Here is a 21,541-nt window from a genome sequence, read left to right as displayed (position 1 = left end):
CGATCATCTAGAATAATTACTAAATCTCATTTCTCTTCTTTCCTAGGCATAAGTACTTCCAAAAGATGCGGGGGACATAAGTAGATGCTTATGACACATAAGCACATGTTCCATAGACATTAACTAGAGATTCAGTTGCACTAATACTAACTGAGTGCACTTACTTCTCCTATGAGGAAAGGTTGAGGGAACTGGGCTTGTTTAGCTTAGAGAAAAGAAGGCTCTGGGGAGACCGCATTGTGGCCTTCCAGTACTTGAAAGGGAGCATATAAACAGGAAGGGGAATGGCTGTTTATGAGGGTGGATAGTGATAGGACAAGGGGGAATGGTTTTAAACTGAGACAGGGGAGCTTTAGGTTAGATATTAGGAGGAAGTTTTTCACTCAGAGGGTGGTGACACACTGGAACAGGTTGCCCAAGGAGGCTGTGGATGCCCCATCCCTGGAGGCATTCAAGGCCAGGCTGGACGTGGCTCTGGGCAGCCTGGTCTAGTGGTTGGCTAGGCGGGGTTGAAACTCAGTGATCATTGTGGTCCTTTTCAACCCAGGTCATTCTATGATTCTACGATTATGATTTTAAAAAAGAGGAGGCTGAGGGCTGAGGGGAGGACTCAAGGCGGCCTATAGCTCCTCTTGAGGGGAGCAGAAGGGCAGCAGTGAGCTCTGCTCTTTGGTGACAGTGACAGGAACTGAGGGAACAGCATGGAGCTGTGTTAGGGAGGATCAAGCTGGGCATTAGGAGAATGATCTTCACTAGATGGTGGCTGGGCCCTGGAACAGCCTGCCCAGGGCAGTGGTCACAGCACCAAGCCAACAGAGCACAAGAAGCATTTGGACAACACTACTGACATAGGATTTGATTTTGGGGTGATACTGTGTGCAGCCAGGAGTTGCTTTCAATGATCCTTATGGATCCTTATGGATCATCGAACTCAGGACCCTCCAACTCAGGATCTTCTATGATTGTATGCTTACCTTTATTGTATTCTTATCTTTCTATTCAACAGCTAAGAAACATGTTTGATAGGTACAGCTCACCAGGAACAGAATCAGATTTAGTTACTTAGCTAAAGAAAATCGTTTGCTTTTTTTCCCCTCCTCATTCCCCAGGAAAGTTTGTCTTTCTTTCTGAAAATAAGATCTTTTCTCCCTATTTTCTACTTCACAGCATGTCCTTCTATAGTATAGGAGATTCCTGCTTTCTCTATCTGTTTTTCTTCAAAAACAGCTGACAAGAAGGCTTTTCTTTTCTTGCCTCCACGCTCTTTCGCTTGGTGGTGTTCTGAGACTTGAAAGATGATCAAATTTCCTACCACAAGACCTGTAGCTTAGATAGCACTTCTTTTCTCATTAGAGTTCAGACTTGAACTTTGAGCCGGCTACTCTTCAAGGATGCCTTTCAGAGAGCACAAGAGATCTCCATCCCTCGGAGTAAGAAAGCAGGCAGAGGAGGCAGGAAACCGGCATGGCTCAGCGAGGACCTGCTGGGCATACTGAGGGCAAAGAAAGGTGCCTACAAGCTCTGGAAACACAGGTGTGTCACCTGGGAAGAATACAGGGATGCTGTCCGGGCTTGCAGATGTGGAATCAGGAAAGCCAAGGCTCAGGCAGAACTGAACTTGGTGAGGGATGTGAAAAACAACATAAAGACATTCTACAGGTACATTGGCCAGAAAAAAACAGGCCAAAATGAGTGTACCTCCTTTGGTAAATGTAAAAGGAGAACTGGCTTCAATGGATGAAGCGAAGGTACTGAATGAGCTCTCTGCCTCGGTCTTTGCTGGCAGCCAGGATTCTAATATTTCTCACGTCCCTAAGCCCTGCATCCCTAAATGTCTAGGTGGTGATTGGGGCAGTAAATCCCCCCCCCCCCCATTGTAAGGGCAGAGCAAGTCCGAGACTGCCTCATGAGACTGAATGCGTACAAGTCTATGGGGCCGGATCGCATGCATCCCACGGTTCTGAAGGAGCTGGCTCAGGTGGTTGCCAAGCCACTCTCCATCATATTTGAAAAGTCGTAGCTGTCAGGTGAGGTCCTGGATGACTGGAGGAAGGGTCACATCACTCCCATTTATAAGAAAGGGAGCAAGGAGGACCCAGGGAATGACAGGACGGTGAGTCTCACCTCTGTACCTGGGAAGATTATGGATCAGATCCTCTTGGACGACATTCTTATCACATGAGGAATGAGCAAGTGCTCCAAGACAGCCAGCATGGCTTCACCAGGGGAAAGTCATGCTTAACCAATCTGGTGGCCTTCCGCGATGGAGTGACGGCATTGCTGGACAACGGGAAGGCATCCAATGCCATTTACCTGGACTTGAGCAAGGCCTTTGACATGGTCCCCCACCACATCCTTATCTCCAAATTGGAGGGATGTGGATCTGATGGATGGAAGGAATTGGTTGAAAGGCCATAGATAGAGGGTGATTAATGGTTCTATGCCCAAGTGGAAGCTGCTAACAAGCAGTGCCCCCCAGGGGTCTGTCCTGGGACTGGTGCTCTTTAACATCTTTATCAATGACATCGATGACTGAGTTGAGTGCACCCTCTGCAAGTTTGCTGATGGCACCAAGCTGAGTGGTGCAGTTGACATGGAGGAAGGAAGGGATGCCATTCAGAGGGACCTCAACAGACTTGAAAGGTGGGCCTGGGTGAACCTAATAAGGTTCAACACAGCGAAGTGCAAGGTTTTGCACTTGGGCCAGAGGAATCCCAGGCATTTATACAGACTGGAAGGAGCAGTCCTTGAGAGTAGCCCTGCAGAGAAGGACCCGGGGGTCCTGATGGATGAAAAACTTAACATGAGCCAGCAGTGTGCTCTTGCAGCTCAGAAAGCAAAGCGTATTCTGGGCTTCATCAGAAAAGGGGTGGCCAGCAGGGACAGGGAGGTGGTTGTCCCTCTCTACTCTGCTCTTGGGAGGCCCCATCTGGAGTACTGCATCCAGGTCTGGAGCCCACAGTACAAGAAAGACAGAGAGCTGTTGGAGGGGGTCCAGAGGAGGACCATGAAGATGATCAGAGGGCTGGCACACCTCCCCTACAAAGACAGGCTGAGGGAGCTGGGCTTGTTCAGCCTGGAGAAAAGAAGGCTGCAGGGTGACCTAATTGCAGCCTTCCAGTACCTAAAGGGAGCCTATAAACAGGAGGGGAGTCAACTCTTTGAAAGGGTAGATAACAGCAGGATAAGAGGATATGGTTTTAAGTTGAAGGAGGGAAGATTTAGGTTGGATGTCAGGGGGAGGTTCTTTATTATGAGACTGGCGAGGTGCCGGCACAGGCTGCCCAGAGAGGTTGTGGATGCACCGTCCCTGAAAGTGTTCAAGGCCAGGTTAGATTGGGCCCTGGGCAGCCTGGTCTAGTATTAAATGTGGAGGCTGGTGACCCTGCCTGTGGCAGGGGGGTTGGAGATTCATGATCCTTCAGGTCCCTTCCAACCCAGGCCACTCTGTGATTGAAAAATTGGCTTGCTCTGCATGGTATCATCTCTTTGTTCAGTAGATGGTTTGCATCACTTGAGTGGATAATCAAAGGGTAATGACCCTTTTTTATTAATTCAGTTCCAGTTACAACAATTTCTTGTCATCTCCTACAAGGTTTAGCTCACTAATAACGCAAAGAACTGGAGGAAAATGGAGTTTGCCCTATGATGGATACACAGAGAATTACCAGTGCCAAACAATTCAGTGGAGGAGTCTGATTTCTCTAACCGTTACCTTCAATGCAGAAAGGGGCCACAAACGCATTCTCTGGAAGTCCAGAGCTTGTAACTCCACTTCCCATCCACACTGAAGAAATCAACAGATTGTTGAACACTTCACCAGTTCAGATCTATTTAAGATAACTTCATACTAGTAGATCAAATAAGGAGAACAAAGAAAATGAAGTGGGACTGGCTTCAAGTTCTTGGCTCCAGGAAGGATTCTGCAATGCCTGTGGTACCTGAGTGAGTGTCTACATCTCTGTTTTCCTGTGCAGAAGTTGCAGCTCCCAGAAACAAATGAGGAAAGACGTGTTATTCCTAGTTCTGCACTGGAGCACAGGCTCTTTATGTCACTTCCACCTTGCACACAAAACTAGAACAGACAAAGGCTAGCCTAGCCCTGTAAACTTGTCTTTCTCCTGGTAAGAGAAGGAGAATGTGGAGACAGAAAATACTTCTCTTATGCCTTTTGCTTGTAGATTTTTCCATTAAAACCACGGTTTTAACTGAGTAGTTATAAAGAAGGAAGCTTGAAACACAAAGAACATGGGGAAAAACAAAAAACAAAACAATAACAGAAAAACACCACAAAACCCCACACCTTCCACGAAGAACCATGAACCAGTATTTGAGATTATCATTCGAGTCCCTTAGATTTCCCTGCCAGTCTGGTCCTTTATAGATAGTCTAAACACACAATTCTTTGCTTAACTACCAAGGCTTGATTCTTTTGTTTTGTTTTATTCAGAAAATAATTAAGTTCCTTTAATTTATTCCCACACATTGCTCAGAGAAAATAAGATTTTTGTAATGCACTTTTCACAGCAAAAGATTTTTCTTGAAGTAAATTAGTTAGCAGAGCAGTGGAAATCTATATAACTCTGTGAATGTAGTAGGAACATAATGAAACTCAGGAAGAAATGTTTTAAAATGCATATAGTAGTGATACAGATCAAACCAAATGAACTCTCTAATTTGTATCTAGCTCTACAGCCTGGGTGTTAAATCTGATGGAAAGCCCACTGAAGTCAAAAGGAGTCTTTTTAGCAGGTTTATATCATTGAAATGCAACATTCACCAAGCCATGGACCTGCAGCAAACCTCATTATGGTCCCATATATCAACTAGTACATCTCAGGGCATTGCAGCTGCTGCAGAAGATGAAGAGCTGTCCCTGCTCAAGTCAGTTTAGTTTTGCCATTGATTTCAACAAAGCCAGAATTTCACTCTACATTTCCAATAACAATTTCTATATGCTCCATTTTATGGAAAGAAATCACACACAATTTGAAAGGGATTTTCAAAATTTTCCAATGGAGCTCCTCCTAGTCAGTGCACATGTTAAATAGTTTCAGAACAAGCAGGTCTGCAGAAAGAAAGCAACATAATTAGGGCATGACAACTTCATTCCTCTATTAGTCATATTTAGAGCTGTTAAGACCAAAACCTGAATTTTTAAGCTCAGCCCAAACAGGGAACAAAAATTTTCATTCTATTTTAACAAGTATTACCAGATAGTGACTTTCCAGATGCCATGACCAGAAAGGTTACAGAAAGTAGTTGTAATTACTAAGGTTATAGCATGATACACCGTGTAATTCTGAAAGTATCTTGAAAACTATACAGGTCACAAATATACAAACCAATGAACCTGAGAATATTAGCAAAAATACAGGCATACTTACTTGCTTCCTGGATGATGTTCCACTTAGAGTTATATACCTAAATCCCCTAACAATAGATGAAAACACACTGCTAATTTTATACTAAGTTAATAAAAATCTGAGTATTGCTGAGTATTGGCAGTTGTTGCAAACACCAAAGGAAATATCTGATGCAGTGCCTAGTATTTCCTAAGTGTAATTTCTTTTTTTGAAATATCTATGGATGTTCTCAGATAGACCAGAGAAGGTCCAGCACCATACATGCAAGCCCCTCTTTCTGGGTTTTGCAGCAATTACCCTAAAACTTGCAAAAACTAAAGTCCTAATTACAGAGATTGCAGAATTGAGTGCATTAATTCAGAGGCCAGCACCTCTTACCCAATACAAACGTGCACACAGAACTAGCCTCACAGTACCTCAGCTCTGTTCGCATGCTGAGGAAAAAGTGAGTAGATATGCGTGGTACAGCACCACCTGCTGACTCTTCAGAGAGTCAGGCTCTGACTGTTCAGAATAACGATAGAGCATTTTTAGATGCAGCTTAATACGTAGTTCCATTAATCCTTTCACATCCAAAAAAATACTATTCCATGGTTTCAGCACTCTATTCATGAAATCAAAGTTAGGCATGGGTCCAAATGTTTACATGACTGAACGTGGCGTACATATGAACCCTTCATTTCTGCCACATTTTACAGAAAGTAGTATAAGCTGAATAATCAATGCTGCAATTTCACGCTAGCTTTCTGGTAAGTGATTCACTGCGTAAATGCCATTCCTGTGGTTCGCAAGATTAGAGGATACTTTTGTTGAAACTACCTCCACACTGGCTGGCATGTTACTACTGCACAGAGCACAGAACACAAGAACTGAAATGGCTTTAATCCTTTTTTCCCCTCCAAATTTTCATCAAGAGATCAACGGCTAAAATATTTCATCTAAACACACAATATTCTGTTTCAAAAAAAGCTGCAGTGTAGTTCCATGAAAGCCATAATTGAAGTTTCTCCTGTTCCTAGTATGCTCTCTGTAACAAACTTCATACGTAACACCCTCTCTGGGTGAGAGAACCATGCCTCATGATTTGCTTTTGCTGTTTCACAGGCACAATACAAAGCTCAGCTGTGAAGTCTGGCCCCAAAAAGATAAATGGAGAGAGAAGACAACCAAACTATAATTACAAAAGCAAATTTTTTCAAGAGATCTGTGGCTTCCCTTTCAGGCTTCTTCCCTGGTTGTCCATCAGAAAAAAATCAAATTGCAGCCACTTTTTCAAAATACATATTTGAAAGCTCCATCTTCCACTGCAAAATAATGCAGGTAGATTTTTTAATCCACCATATAAATAACACAGCTATTTAAGACCTTTGTAAAAAGTCCATGAGAAAACCTCTAATTAAACTCAGACTCTTTAGAGTGAAGGGTTTTATCACCAACAGGATAACTACATTTGTGACACGGTTCCTCTTTTCAACCTTGGCTGGTTCACTTGGGTCTTTTAAGAATCCTACAAGCATATTTTTTCACCACTAAAGCAACTGAAGCAACTTACGGTTCTGGGGTGTAGAGAGGATCCGAGCCGTGTCGTACATACTGAGTACAGTGAAAAACTCTGTATGCTAAGCCAGCTAAAAAGTCTCGGGGGGAGAGATATCCAGCAACCGGTCTCACTGTGAAGCCAGACCTTTCTGAAGTGAAGGAGATAATAAAAAACTGTATTATATATTACTATATCAATTTCTAAGGACAGGCAATGTTCTGCAGTTAATTACCAGAAACATGGCATGGAGAGTCTGGGCTGAAGATGAAGATTATGTATGGTGATCTATTAAGTACAAGAATTGTTTTGCATTGCTAGCATATGGTTAATGCAAACAGCTCGAGGTACTTTGAAGTTTGTTTAAATAACTTTGTATAGAAAGGAAGGTAAGGTGCCGTAAGGGATGTTCTCAAATCACAAAGTGTCTGATTTTTACATCTGGTAGCAAAGCAGGAGAAAGTTATTCAAAACAGAGGATGACTCCTGCAAAATGTACTGAAAACAAACAAAATACGATTAAACCAAACCTGTCCTTATTTTTACAGATAAATACTGCTTTGTGACAGTAAAATACTGAATTTCAAATCTGAAGTCCTCCTTTAAATGTTTAACAAAGTGTTCAGTTGACAGAGTAGTCCCAGTGGAGAATTATTTCAGATTGAGTAACTTTGAAAAGGACATTTTTCTCCCAAACTCATTCTTAATTCCTTGCAAGTGTTTACAAGAGATTGTTCCAAGCATTTCTTCAACAGATATTACTGTGTTCTATTCAACCTAAAAACATATTTGTGAAAAAAATGCTATTTTTTGAGTTTCTAGTTAGGGAAAAAGAGCCTAATTCCTTAGTGATCATACTGCAGTCCATGAGAATCCCAGAAGGACACATCAAAATTGAATGATCAAAGAGTCCATTATCAGTAAATGCAATCATTGACAAACAAGAGTTAAGGATGAAGCAGGGACTGGGGAAAGTAAGCCTCTCATTACCAATTTTGCATTTCTTTTAGTTAAAAATTTAAAGTATTTTAATTCCTGAGCTCCTGAGGAAGACTTGGGAATAAGTATGTGTGTCTGAAGGAACCCCTGGGGAGAAGAGAAAATCTTAACTGAACGCTTCAGCAGCTGCAGAGTTAAAAACCAACAGGTTGTTCTTGTCTGCGCCGCCTCTCCTTCCACATGGGATACGTTTCCATCACAGATGAGAAAGCAGAGTATTTTCAAACTAAAACGTGTAATATCCTGATCATTTAGAAATACCATAGAAGTTGTAGATCACCCATGGAACCCCACTGAGTTTTCTCCATACATCAATGTGAGCTTCGTGAGGTTTTAAGCATTCAGGAGAGCCTCATATTTTCCCTTTTCCTTAACTGCCTAGATACGGTGGGAACACACACTGTGGTTACCAGGACACCCACCCTCTGTTATCAGAACAGCAGAGCTAACTCAGCTCTTTTTCATCATATAGAAGGACTTTTCTCCCTGCGTAGGACAACACCAATGCGGCATGTGATTATTTAACTCATCTCAGCTTCATACCTGCAAACACATACAACCATCCTCACTCAGCAAATCCTCTTCCATGAAGATTATAAACCACAGTTTGCTGATAGTACTGGGAGCCTTTCTATTCAATACACTTTGCATTACATTCTAACAGAAAGGAGTGTTTTCAAGAAGCATTACCTACTGATAAATCGAACATGAATCTTACCTTTAAGAAAAATAGAAACATCTTCCAGCTGAGGCACATTATCCTCTCTATATCCACAGTACTTGGTCAGCAGAGGAAAGTTTTTTAAATATTCACGACAAGCGTGGGTGGGATAGAGTTTACTGAGTTCCCTGAACACCACTCCCCATGTTTTAATTTCTTCAGCTGTGTACTCCACTCTGGGAATGGGTTGGCCACTGTTGGGAAAAAAAAAAGGGATAGAGAGTATATTTGAATACAATCAGATTGTATATCGACTCCGGATGGCAGAATTTCTGTGCTACTTAGTTATAACTATATAGAGCCTGTTAAAAAACAAACTACTTTAAAGTGATAGCTAAACACTTTTTCCTTAGATTTTTTTCCTAATGCTATGTTGTACATATTACAGTTATTTCATAAGAACTGCATTTCTTAATAAGCAATGAGATGGATTTCCATAACATAACAGAAAGACGGATTTCTTATATGATCCATCTGTATACCAAAGTAATAGCTCTGCTTTCTGCCACTGTTGTTTTTGTAATGGTTAGCTGAAGATCCAAATTCGGTTTAGCTTGTACATTCAGTAAGACTATCAGTTGATCGCATGCTCTATCCGTTCCCTATAACACATAATGTTCACAGACTATCATTTAAAAAATGAAGGTTAGGCAATTATCTAGATGTTTAGAAACACATAGAAACAACAAATACACATATTTATTATTCAGACCATTGTGCACCTGCGTTTGGAACCCTAAATTCATTCAGGACTACATGATGAGGAAGCCCACCTCGCAGCCAGCAGCCCAGAATAAGTGAAACTAAGACTTTAAATACATCTCTCAGTATTTTTCTTCTGCATAATTTCTCTGCCTCCTCCGCCTTACATAGATGCAGAGAAATTGCAGAGCAGGAGCCTCCCAGGGAGCTTGCTGATCTGTCTCTGACATCCAAGATTTGCCTCGAGTGGTTACAGCTAATTCAAAACTGAATGACAGCACAGAGTGTGAGGGGCTCCTTCCAATTTGCACTGCCTTGCATTTAGCTTTAAGGAATTTCCCATGACATAGTCTTCATCTTTCATTATGACTTCCCTCTAGAAACTTTGTAATCTTTCTCTGGATTTAACGTTCACAATCTACTACGAGCAACTATGAAATCTGCCACCTCCTCAGGTATCCTTCTCTCAGACTGCTGATGAGCACAGATCAGGCAGAGGGATTCCAAGTTCCTACCTCCCACAGCCCACCTACAGGGCACTGTGGGTACTCCCAGCTCAGTGCTGCAGCGTCCTCCAGTCCCAGAGAGCAGCCTTGGCTGGCCCAACAGGGTGCACAAGGAAACCCCACTACAGCAGGAAAACTACAGTGCTGTCTATTTGCTAGGTCATTTGAGCTTCCCTCCTGGCTCTCACCTGGTTTATAATCCCATCTTCACCATGCCAGGTAACAAGGAATGAGCCCTCTTGTTGCATGCGACTGCTGTTAAGCAGTCTCTCCATGCACAAAGAGAAGAGCCTCTGCCCTGCATTCGTTTGTGGTTGTCCCCTTATCTTTATTGAAAACTTACTATTTAATCCCCTCGCCTTTCACTATATCAAAGTATTTTGATCCATGGCAGTATCTGTCAGTCAAAGGATACTTTGTATGAGGCACTCACACTTGTCAAAGACGTGCTGAACATCCAATACATTAAATCTGCCAGTTCCCCTTCAGCCACCCTTTTGCAGACACGACAAGAATTGCAATGTCTGTGGTGAAGCACTGCTCACCAACAGAAGTTGCACTGGGTCCATGTCTGTTATGCCGTGGGAGTCAATCCTTCAGATCCAGTATCTGTCTTCACCTGCACAGTCCATCAATCTAAAGCTGCCTGCCAGCTCGTGGGAAGCATAACAGAACTACTCTAAATCGTATCATACACACCAGGTACAAACAGACTGTTACTCCACCCACCTGGGGCTGCCAGAGCTGTACAGGAGCCTCATTCCTTTTCCCTAGATGCAACCTCTACTATGGATACTGCCAGTACAGGTCAGCACTGGCCCAACAAAGCTAAAGAAATCTGAGCACCAGTTGAAAAAAAAATCAAGCTTCTATTTAGCATGTTACTAGAGAGGTATAAAGAAAATCAAGGTCCTGAAGCTTTTTCACTGTTCACTACTAGGCTTATAATATAGCAATTGTTTCAATTAATTCATTAGCACTGAAATAAGGTTCACTGAACATTAATTCCTTATTAGAATTTATGCCTAGGAGCACTGAACTTACTTTAAGATGACGGTGATACTGCTTTCTTTATTAAGAGTGCTTTCTTTATTGAGAGGATGGAGGTAGGCAAACTCAGAGGAGGACCGTGCCATTCTTTCAGTTTTCTCACCCTCTTACAAATAAGCCCCACCTTGCTTTCATCACCCAATAAATCACACCAAAGGACAGCCTAGTCAGCCACAAGCAAACTGGCTTTGCAGGGACATTAAAGACTAACCTAACCTGAATTTTTATTTCCCCTTATTAAAACGGGGTCTTTCCATTTTGCCATGGTCATGAGCTATCAACTCACATTATGAATTCCCTCTATAAGCCTTGCATTTTTCTCCCAGATTTAATTTTCTCAACACTTTTTCAATCTCTAATCAGTCTCAAAGGGCTAATTAGCAAGTTTAACACATTTTCACTATCTTTAGGACATAAGCTAAGTGAAGAAGGGAGGAATATTTATTTTTTGGTCCACTTATTTCACAGAGCTGATCTTCATTGATGTGCTCTATTAACACATCTTTCCCTTTAACACCTAGCACCAGCAAGGATCTGCTCCTCTAGATTCACATCTTAGCGTTTTTCTCTCTGTCCCCAGCTGAGGCCTCTTTATGTTCAATCAAAGGAGGACATCTACTGCCACAGAACAGCAACTCATAAAGGAAATGTCAGTCAGGGATTTTCAACTGAACAATTTTTGACAGAGCCATTTCCTTGAGCCAATTTTTTGTGGCCAGAGCTCTCCATTACTTTCTTTAAAGAACCAAGTTTGGGGTATTTTTTAAACACTGGAGGATGAAAATCAGAAATGCACCAACCTCAGCTTTCACTGAGGAAGAAATACTGAGAGGTTAGTGACCATGCTCTAAATTTGCCTCTAAGAGAAGTCCGTATACCACAATTGTATTTTAGGTTATCATGAAGCTCTCCCAACATTTCCCGACAGACCTATTCTTTTTGTATAAATTACAAGTAGTCTGCAGACCACAAAAGAAGGTGCAATGAGACTGCAATGTAGTGTCAAGACACCTAAACTAATTCTGAATGCACCAGCATGGGTAGCAGAAATAGTTCAGCTGTAGCAGTACGAAGTCCTCCTGGAGCTGATTTTCTCCTCCCTGGGCTGTCTCTGAGAGCACACATATCCAGAGAGAGACCGACTGTACAGCCCTGTGGATATGGCATGTCTGAGGGGTGAAAAAAGCCATGTTGGCAGATCTGAGGAGTATGAATGAGTTTTTGCCACATTTTAGGTAACTGTGCAGATCAGTGGCCTCTAAGCCATTTTTTGGTTCCTGGCTAAAAACATTCAAAGAATCTCATTTTCCTGCTCCTGCTGCTACCATGAAGAGTGTGAAATCTCTTATAATGTTTGAAAATATCGCTGGGATGAGGGAGTATTTCTGAGCAGACTTGCCCCTAAACAACCTCTGTTTCAAATTGCTTGATTTTTGTTAACTGCAGAAATGGCTACTGAGTCTTCAAAATCTAAGAAGGAAAAGCATTTTTCTTCCTTTTATCTCTTTTTCTGGGAATGTGCAAGATTTTTTCTGAAAAGATGTTTCCTGTCAGTTTCAGGGGAAAAAATATCCTTCTAGCAGAATACCAACCACTGCTCAGTGAGCCAGCAGGACCTTTCCAGCACTTAGGCAGCTTAGAGGGGGAGAAAAGAGGAAGACATTGCCAACAGCTTAGCAGCTGAGAGATGCAGGGCACTACGATTTTCCTTACTAACAAATGGAGAACTGTCCTAGTTTACCAAGAGAGATCTAGAAGCACACAGTATGCCCTCATCCACAGGTATCTGCTTGACATTTCACACTGCAGCAAATGTTAGGAAATAACTAACTCTGCAGCAAGCATGAGACTGGGAAATAAAATCAATCAGCTGTAAACAAACAAAAAACTTGCCTCCTCTTTAATCTGAAAACTGGCTAAGCTTAGCACTTACACTGACAAAGGGATCAAAACACAGAGCCGGGAAAGCTTCTCCACCCACCACCCTGTCCCAGCATGCAGAAGCTCAGTGTGCTGGATGAGTGCCATGAGCACTGAGACAAATGCCACCGTGGGCTGAAGAAAGGGAAACCAAACACTGGTGCCTGGACATTTACTGTAATGGTAACAGCATAACAGCAGGAGTGGAACAAAAGTCAAGGAGAAAGATAATTAGGATTATACAGTCGCAAAGTAGACTTAGTCTTCCTGTCCCAACCTCCAGTCTTCTACAGCTCATGAATTAACTGTACAGTAAGAACAAAGAAAGCAAAACCAAAAAAAAACTTCTTAAATGCTTTTCTGAATTGCTTCCTGATAGGATATGCCTTTTGTGAAGGGAGAAAATAACTGTTGAGCTCTGCATTCTTTAAACAATATACTTTGAAATCTCAAAGGAGAAAAAGAAAAGCAAAAATCTGAAATTGTATGGTAATATGGAAAGGAATATGAAATTAGTATGCTCTTTCCGCTGAGAGTGAGGGCAAACAAAACAGAGCCTAATTAGAATTAGCTGAATCCTTACTTGAGAAGAAAAATGCAACACAGTAGGTACTTGTAGGTAGCACAGAAAGTTTCCTAACTTCCAGGGATGGCTGCAAATCAAAAATACTGATTTGACATGGAAAAAGATCAGAAGGTGGAACCACAAGCAGCACACCTACATAGACACCAGCTTCATAAACTACAGGGAAATCCACTTAGTGAATTCTGGGAAGTTTATAGCTGTGGTAGCAACATTCATAGAAGGCATTTTGCAGCATCCACCATGTTAAGTGCATGAAAAGAAAAGGAACATGTCCTGTTATTGCCTTTTCAATTAGCAACAGATAACTGTACATTAACTGTTAAGTTAACTACAGCTTTCCCAGATTTGGACCAAATCTTGGGATCCTCAGGACCTGACTCTTATCCTGTACCCAAAGGTAGAGATGTCATTCATTTTCATTTTTCGTCATAACTGTGACTAATTTTGAGAATTCATCCTGTTACAATGGTAGGAATCAAACTGTTATGACGAACACAGCCCTTGTGCGAAGCATAGTACTCCACTTTCCTCTGGGTGCTCTTCCAGGTATGTCTAACAGTTCTCCTCACAAGCAGCACAAGCATCCTTCTCCTCACAAGCATTTCTATGGTTCAAACAGTGAATAATGATTTGGCATATAGCAACTGCATAGGGACACTGGCTACATACAATTCAGCAGTACATCAGTTTTTCACTAATAACAGTTCCTTAAGTTTAATCTGCTATTAATAAAATGCTGAAAAGGTAGTGCTTGCATTTCAAATGCTTTCCCCTCTTGCCTGTATCTGTTCTGAAAACGTAACAGGATTTCAAGCATCAGGTTTGCATAGGCTGCACCAGTGGTAGTTTAAAGGATGACTTTGTCTACTGCAAAACTTCCTGCTACAGAATTAAGTAGAGCATGAATTCTAACTAGTCAGCAGCCCAGGGAAGAATTATACCAGTACTTACTATTTATAGCTCATGGCAACATCCACAAAGTATTTTCTTCTCTGTCGATAGACATTGTCTTTAAATCCCTTAAGCAAGGAAGAAGAAAGTAATTTATAACAAAGACAGAAAATTAGCTGTGAGAATTATAAATCATTAAAGTGTTTACCTGGTACCAAATTATATTGTATTTTGATTAACACCATCTTATGGATTGTAAGAGAAAAATATCTTTTGCCTTTTTCCCCCACCAAAGTCCCACAGGGCTGTTTTTAAGATAGGTTTGTGCATAGGTAGTCATTTTTCCAAGGCAATGAAAAAGCAAAACTGTTTTCCTGTCATTTCATCTCATGCAGGTTTTCCTTAATCTGTATGGAGATCTACAGGCAGGCATAAAGCAGAATAACTGACCTTTTCTTAATACATCTGTCATCACTAGAAGACAGAAGGTGCCGAGAGTTCACAAGTAACTCATTTTGAAGATGCTACTTCAGCAGTTGCCATTTTAACCAACGCATTAGAGACTGAGCCAACAGCCTCCAACAGCAAACACACACATTGCTCCAATTTGAGCTGTAGATCAAACTCCCTACATATTAGACTACAGCAGGTTCTTACTTTTTGCATATTAAGTGCAAAAGAGCTGTATTACACATACAGACTAGTCAGTAACAGCCCTTCAAGCTACTCAAAATCAAAACATTCCCTTATATATTTACAAAAAAATTTAGACAATTCAGGTTTTAGACTGCAAAAGAGCCACCTACTTTCAAAGCAGGACTTGCAACCTCTTGAAGATGGAAAAGAGTAAAGTTATCTATGTGCTACAATTAGTAGCTCTGAAACTGCATTTAAATTTCCTCAAGTGCCATGACTTAAATGGGCTGCTCCCATCACCTAGTCACAGCTGAAGAGCAAAACAGATTTTTTCCTTACCATTCACATACACAGATCAGCAAAGGGAATGAAAACACAATTTATTTTGATTTGAAATGTTTATGAGTTCACACGAGAAAACTCAAAAGGTATTTTATGGCCCCATAACCAAAGCTGTGCTGCTAGGGCAGAGTAAGGGAAATGTCAGAGGACTGTAGAAAGAATTCAAGCCTCCACTCTCACACAGGACAGCAAAGGCCTTACACAACACCCTTCAGGTACTGAGCAATCCAATGTATACAAGCTGGGAGAACTCCTTGAGAGTAGCCCTGCTGAGAAGGACTTCGGGGTTCTGACTGATGAAAAACTTAACGTAAGCCAGCAGGGTGCACTTGCAGCCCAAAAGGCCAATGGTATCCTCGGTTCCATCAGAACAGGGGTGGCCAGCAGGGCAAGAAGATCTCCTCTATTCTGCCCTTGTGAGGCCCCATCTGAAGCAGTGTCCAAGTCTGGGGCCTCCAAAACAGGAAGGAGGTGGAATTTTTGGAGAGAGTCCAGAGAAGGCCAAGAGGATAATTCAAGGGCTGGAGCACCTCTCGTATGAAGACAAGCTGAAGGAACTGGCCTTGTTCAGCCTGGAAAAGAGAAGGCTGGGGGAAGACTTCATTGCAGCCTTCCAATATTTAAAGACAGCTTATAAACATGAGGGAAATCAACTTTTTACATGGGCAGACAGTGATAGGTCAAGGGGAAATTTCAACTAGAAGAAGGCAGATTTAGATAAGATGTCAGGGGGAACTTCCCTACTGAGAGAATGGTGAGGTGCTGGAATAGATTGCCCAGAGAGGCTGTGGATGTCCCATCCCTGGAAGTGCGTAAGGCCAGGCTGGATGGGGCCCTGGGCAGCCTGGTCTATTATCTGTGGCAGAGGGGTTGGAACTTGACAATCCTTGGAGTCCCTTCTACCCCAAGCCATTCTATGATTTTTATTTATTTATTTAAAACATGCCATTCATTTGATTATCGACTTCCTATGCATAAGTATTGTGAAATCAGTTACCTCATGAACTCAAACAGCTGCCTGCCTCCCTAATTCCACACCTGTGTGGCCTGCTTTCAATGGGGCATAGCACCCTCCTGTGAAATGCTACAGAACAGTCAAGAATGATGTTATAATCAACACTACTCATATAGAGAATCTTTTTGACAGGCAAAAACTTGTGATATTTTGGAGCGTATGTCTGTCTACTTAGTACCTTTTAGACTAGCATTATTTTACTCAGCTGTAACATACAACAGACAAAATGGGATGGATGACAGCATAGGTGACTTGAATGTCCAGCACGCGCAGAGAAATCAAGACTGAAACCATTAGCCAATATGGAATGGGTTAGAACTTAAACTATTGCTATATTGATTCCATAATGGAGTAATTCTCTTTGGTCTGGCATCTATACACTACCGTGAAGGAACAGAGCAGGCATCAGAATTGGCATCTGAAAGGCCAATCACAGATTTTATAGTTTTTTCCCCATCTCTAATATCTAGCATGCTGCATACGCTAACAAATGGTGTGTAAATTATGTTCATAAGAGTTCCCTCAAGTGTAAAATATATATTCATATAATGCAAATGTCTTTTTTCATTGTCTGTAAAACCGAAGGCAGATTTTCAGTAGAGCACTCAACTATTTAATGAAGGCACCAGCTCAGAACATAAAACAGTATCAAATGGCTCATCACAATCATCAACTCAAGGCTAGAATGAGTTGCCATTAAGGCCTCTGTTTGAACCAAATTACTGTTAATGGTTGAAGGTAATCAACAGATTTTTTCATTCTGAGAAAATAGTAGGTAAATCCTAACTTGTCATTAAGAAGTATGTGGCAGAAATCAGGACCCAGGAACATGCTTCCTAACTGCAGGCCCACAGTGCAGGAAAGGCAGCAGTTCATTCCTTCCTTTCAGCTGGAAGCTTCCTATAATACTAGTTAAATTCAGCTTTCAGAATAGGAATAATACAATTAGTTGCCATTAGTATTGCTCAATCAAGGGGTCCAAAGGTGGAAACTTCTACTTGAAACAAGCAAAAATCCCTTAACATAAATGCAATCATCTGCTATCTAAAGAACTAGACGTTAAGCATGTATGGACTTGAGCCAAATGGAATAAAACAAACCTATTTTGTCTTTTACACTGAGCATTTGGCACCCCTACAGGTATCACTTCTCTGAAATGCAAGCTTGACTCCTGTCACTGAAGTCAGGAAACAATGTGAGACACCTTCCCATCTGTTGCATTCCTGTCTGCACACAGAAACGGGAATGTGTTGCTGTTGTATTTTGTAATTATCTCCTGAGTGGCCAGGAAGTCTTTTTCCATAATTCCTTCTTCTCTGACAACTAAGTTAATATCTATTCTTATTTAAGAGCCACTTGTGACAGAACCTAATGTCACATTGATCTAAACTCTGTTTGTCTGAAAACTTCTAACAACCAGCTAAATAAGAAGTAAATAAATGAAAACAGAAAAAAAAAAGGACAAAGTTGTTCAAGAAAAAGTTCTATGGAGAACTTCCTTCTTTCATGTCCAGCTACAGAAAAGCTAATTAATTCACTGAAAACAGTGAACAGAACTAAATACCAATTGTGCTCAGAAAAGCACTCAAAACCAGCAGTCAATTTTTATTTGACTGGCAAACAATGTGAACAAATTATCTACAGTACAATTGTATGTTACACTTACAGGGTGATCTGCATCCAGCTCAGATCCATACATCAAAACTCTTTGTGAACATTTGTCTAATTCAGATATCTTCCGAGGAAACCAAGGGACACAGTCAAGATCTGCAGAAGATAGAACGTGAATTAAATATACTGAATATAAGATTATGGCTATAACTGTGCAAAACATTTGTGAGTCTATAAACCAATGATACAGAAGTAGCCTTGCCTTCCTCATCAGTCCAGATGTTTTCTGGTGGATTCAGAGACACGATATTAGTTTGAAACTTGAGCAACTGGATTAGTTCATTAAATTCCTTCTTACTGCAGTCACAGTCCACAAAAATTTCTACCTCTGAGTTCCTTCTCTTCGATTTTCGTGATTCAATATGAACCATACTCACATGCTTCTCCTGCAGAAAGAATAAACAATGGGTTAAATATAGACATATCAGTTAGGATTGCAATATTGATGGCATATTCGTCAGGAAAGCTTTTCCAAGTTTCAAATGAAGGTCCCCTCTGGTACAGGCAACCAGCAGTTTCTGATTTTCCACATGTGAATCCACATAGCAGGTAACAATTTCACTGGCACACTCCATAAAGTATGTGTACAATGCATCTCCTTAGCTAACACATTCATGCAACAAATTCGCAGAAGGAAAAAGGCTCCATTTGTTGAGGGCTCTGAATCTGCTATTTGTAGACCAGCAGATTACAAAAGCCAAGCAGGATCATTTTGATGATCTCTTCCTGAATAACCCACGCCACAGATCTCCTTTTCAGCTGACACAGGGATAATGGTTTCAGACATTCTCTTCATTGCAGTGGGAGAATGGTTGGACTAGATGATCTTGTAGGTCCTTTCCAACCTTACAATTCTATGATTCTATGATTCTGAAGTAGAGAAAGTGGCTTTGATTTACCCTATGTTTAGAAAACAACATAATCCTGCACTTTCCATGCTCAAATTGCTCAGGAACTATGTGAATGCAGTTGATCTCTCTGCAACATCTTCCAAACACATTTTAGAAAGGTGAATGAATTGTAAGCAAGTTGTTCTCAAGAAGGTAGAGCTGGCACGTATATTCAGGATTTCAGGTCTGAACCCACTGAAGAATTTAAGCCAGAGTTGCAGTTAACACTTTGCAGAGAAGACGTGTTGAAAACATGTCTCTACCTGCAGTTCCTATTGGCTCACTTAGCCTTCTGCTTCCATTCTGCAACCTGGTTTCAGGTAATCGCTCTCTCAGGGCTCAGCTCACTCCGCCTTCAATATCTGAGCAGTCCACATATCTGCATCAGCCTTGGGAATCTGCTCCCAGAGCCAGCTCCTGTAATTTAGGATTGGTAACACCCTGTGCTCCCACAATTATACCCCTCTGATGCTTAAGCATGAAGAGGCAGATTCCAAATCACCTCTTAACATTTTTTTCACTGTGCAGACTAAACAACCTAAGGCTTTCATCTTGGTGCTTCGCCTGAATTGTCCTCAGAGACGCCTTCAAGTCCTCTTCAATGTATTAATAAGGTAAGCAGACTACAGAGTACCAGCAGTCTGACTGAAGACCACCAATTGCATGGGATCTATATGGAAACCAATACTTCACAATTTAAATTCCAGTTAGACAGAAAGTTCTGACCCTGCAAGCACTTAAAGGCGCACTTAAATTTATGACCAAACGTTGTCCTGCAACAAGGCTGTCATCGCCATCTGACTTTGAGCATATAATTCAGACTCTGAACTGCTCTCTGAAACTGCTTTCTTTCATCGTAGTCTGTACAGAGAACTTCAAACCTAATTTACGGTGCTGAGAATCACACTTTGGAAATCTAAAGTGAATAGTGAGAATATCAACATCACAGTTAAACTTTGTTCCAGAAAACTCTCTGAGAGTCTTAAATGCTTTGTTGAACGACCCATAAAGCCTGAAGTTACACTCTGCAGATTCACTAAAAGTAACTGCACTCCATGGTGCACTAATTTATACCAACAAAGAGCCTGACCTCAGTATCCTTCCACATCTGATCAGCACAATGATATGTGAGCTTTACCTGGAAGAGCCGGAGAGCTTTCACCAATCCTCCAACTTCATTCTTCAAGGAAAACACCACAGCTGTCTTTCCACCTTCAGAAACTGACTCGCCTTTCCCATTTCCCTTATTTCCTTTTTTATCCTCATTTTTCCCAGAGCTTGATCTGTTTATCTACAAATGGATAAAGAACAGCATTGATTCAGTTGCAAAAGGGTATTTCCCAAAAGTAAGACACATTACACAAACAAATTTTTGTTAGGAAATAGCTGAACTAAAGCTACCCAGACTTAAAAGTTAATTTATTTACTGATATATATATATACACACACACACACACCTGTATATATATATATATATATATACACACACACACACTTTTATACACACACACAGGATACAAATATATTGATTTTTTAGGGCAACGCTATCAAGAGTAATGAAGAAAGAGAACAGAGATGATGGTCTGAATTACCACAAAACCACTAATTGCAGTGATGCTATTTTATTTGTAAGTCAGTCCTAGATGATTTTTACTGTATTTCTGTCTATATTTCTGTACTATCTATTCTCAAGAGTCCAATACTCTCTGACCAGCTGCTTTTAGATGTTCCACATGTGGGGCACATAATGCTTAGTATGAAGCATACTTAATTGACGACGTGTGATGTTACACAGGAATTCTGATTTAGCAGAGTGATACTTAACACACTGAAAACAGACTACAAATGCAAGTTATATTTAGCAAAAAACTGCAATCTCAGTAAACAGTTCGATCACAACATCAGTGTTTTTGCATTACTGGTCTGTCTATTACTAGTTGCAAGATCACACTCAGTGAGTGGTGGCCAATGGCTCCATGTGTGGATGGAGATCAGTGACAAGTGGTGTCCCTCAGGGGTCAGTACTGGGACCAAGGCTCTTTAACACCTTCATCAATGCCGTCAACAGTGGGATCGAGCACACCATCAGCAAGTTTGCCAGCAACACCAAGCTGTGTGGTACTTCTGACGTGCCTAAAGGACAGGATGCCATGCAGAGAGACCTGGACAGGCTCCAGCTATGGGCCCAGGAGAACCTCATGAGGTTCAACACATCCAACTGCAAGGTCTTGCACATGGGTCATGGCAACCCCTGCTATCAGTACTAGCTGGGGGAATGAAAAGTTGGAGCACAGCCCTAACAGAGAGGACTTGAGGATACTGGTGATTAGGAAGTTGAACATGAGCCTGCAATGTGCCCTCACAGCCCAGAAAGCCAACCTTATCCTGGGCTGCATCAAAAGCAGCATGGCTAGAAGGCTGAGGGAGGTGATCCTGCCCCCTTGACTCTGCACTGAGACCTCACTTGGAATACTGTGTCCAGATCTGGAGTCCTCAGTAAATGAGACATTGACCTGCTGGAGCATGTCCAGAGGAGGGCCACAAAAATGGTCAAAGGGATGAAACACCTCCCTGTAAGGACAGGATGAGAGAGCTGGGGCTGTTCAGCCTGGAGAAGAGAAGGCTAGAATGCTCCAGGAGACCTGAGAGCAGCCTGTCAGTACCAAAAGGCGGGCTGTAAGAACGAAGGGGATAGACTCTTCAGCAGTG

General features: G+C 41.6%; 1 protein-coding gene across 4 annotated transcripts in view; it reads right to left on the bottom strand.

Annotated features, from left to right (window-relative positions):
- TPH2 (tryptophan hydroxylase 2) overlaps nt 1–21,541 on the bottom strand; it is a 74,518-nt gene that overhangs the window by 49,945 nt on the left and 3,032 nt on the right. For all 4 annotated transcript variants that reach the window (XM_040674768.2, XM_040674469.2, XM_040674540.2 and 1 more), the window contains exons 2-7: nt 19,971–20,123; nt 18,145–18,328; nt 17,938–18,038; nt 14,339–14,406; nt 8,621–8,817; nt 6,919–7,054 (exon numbers count right to left, since the gene is read on the bottom strand). In XM_040674768.2, the coding sequence (XP_040530702.1) occupies nt 6,919–7,054; nt 8,621–8,817; nt 14,339–14,406; nt 17,938–18,038; nt 18,145–18,313 (671 nt within the window). In that variant the 5' untranslated portion in view covers nt 18,314–18,328; nt 19,971–20,123. The remainder of the gene's footprint in view (nt 1–6,918; nt 7,055–8,620; nt 8,818–14,338; nt 14,407–17,937; nt 18,039–18,144; nt 18,329–19,970; nt 20,124–21,541) is intronic.

This window comes from Gallus gallus, chromosome 1 (genome assembly GCF_016699485.2).
Source record: "Gallus gallus isolate bGalGal1 chromosome 1, bGalGal1.mat.broiler.GRCg7b, whole genome shotgun sequence".
NCBI lineage: Eukaryota > Metazoa > Chordata > Aves > Galliformes > Phasianidae > Gallus > Gallus gallus.
Note: the sequence above shows the minus strand (reverse complement) of the source record. Positions and strands in the feature narration are given on the sequence as shown.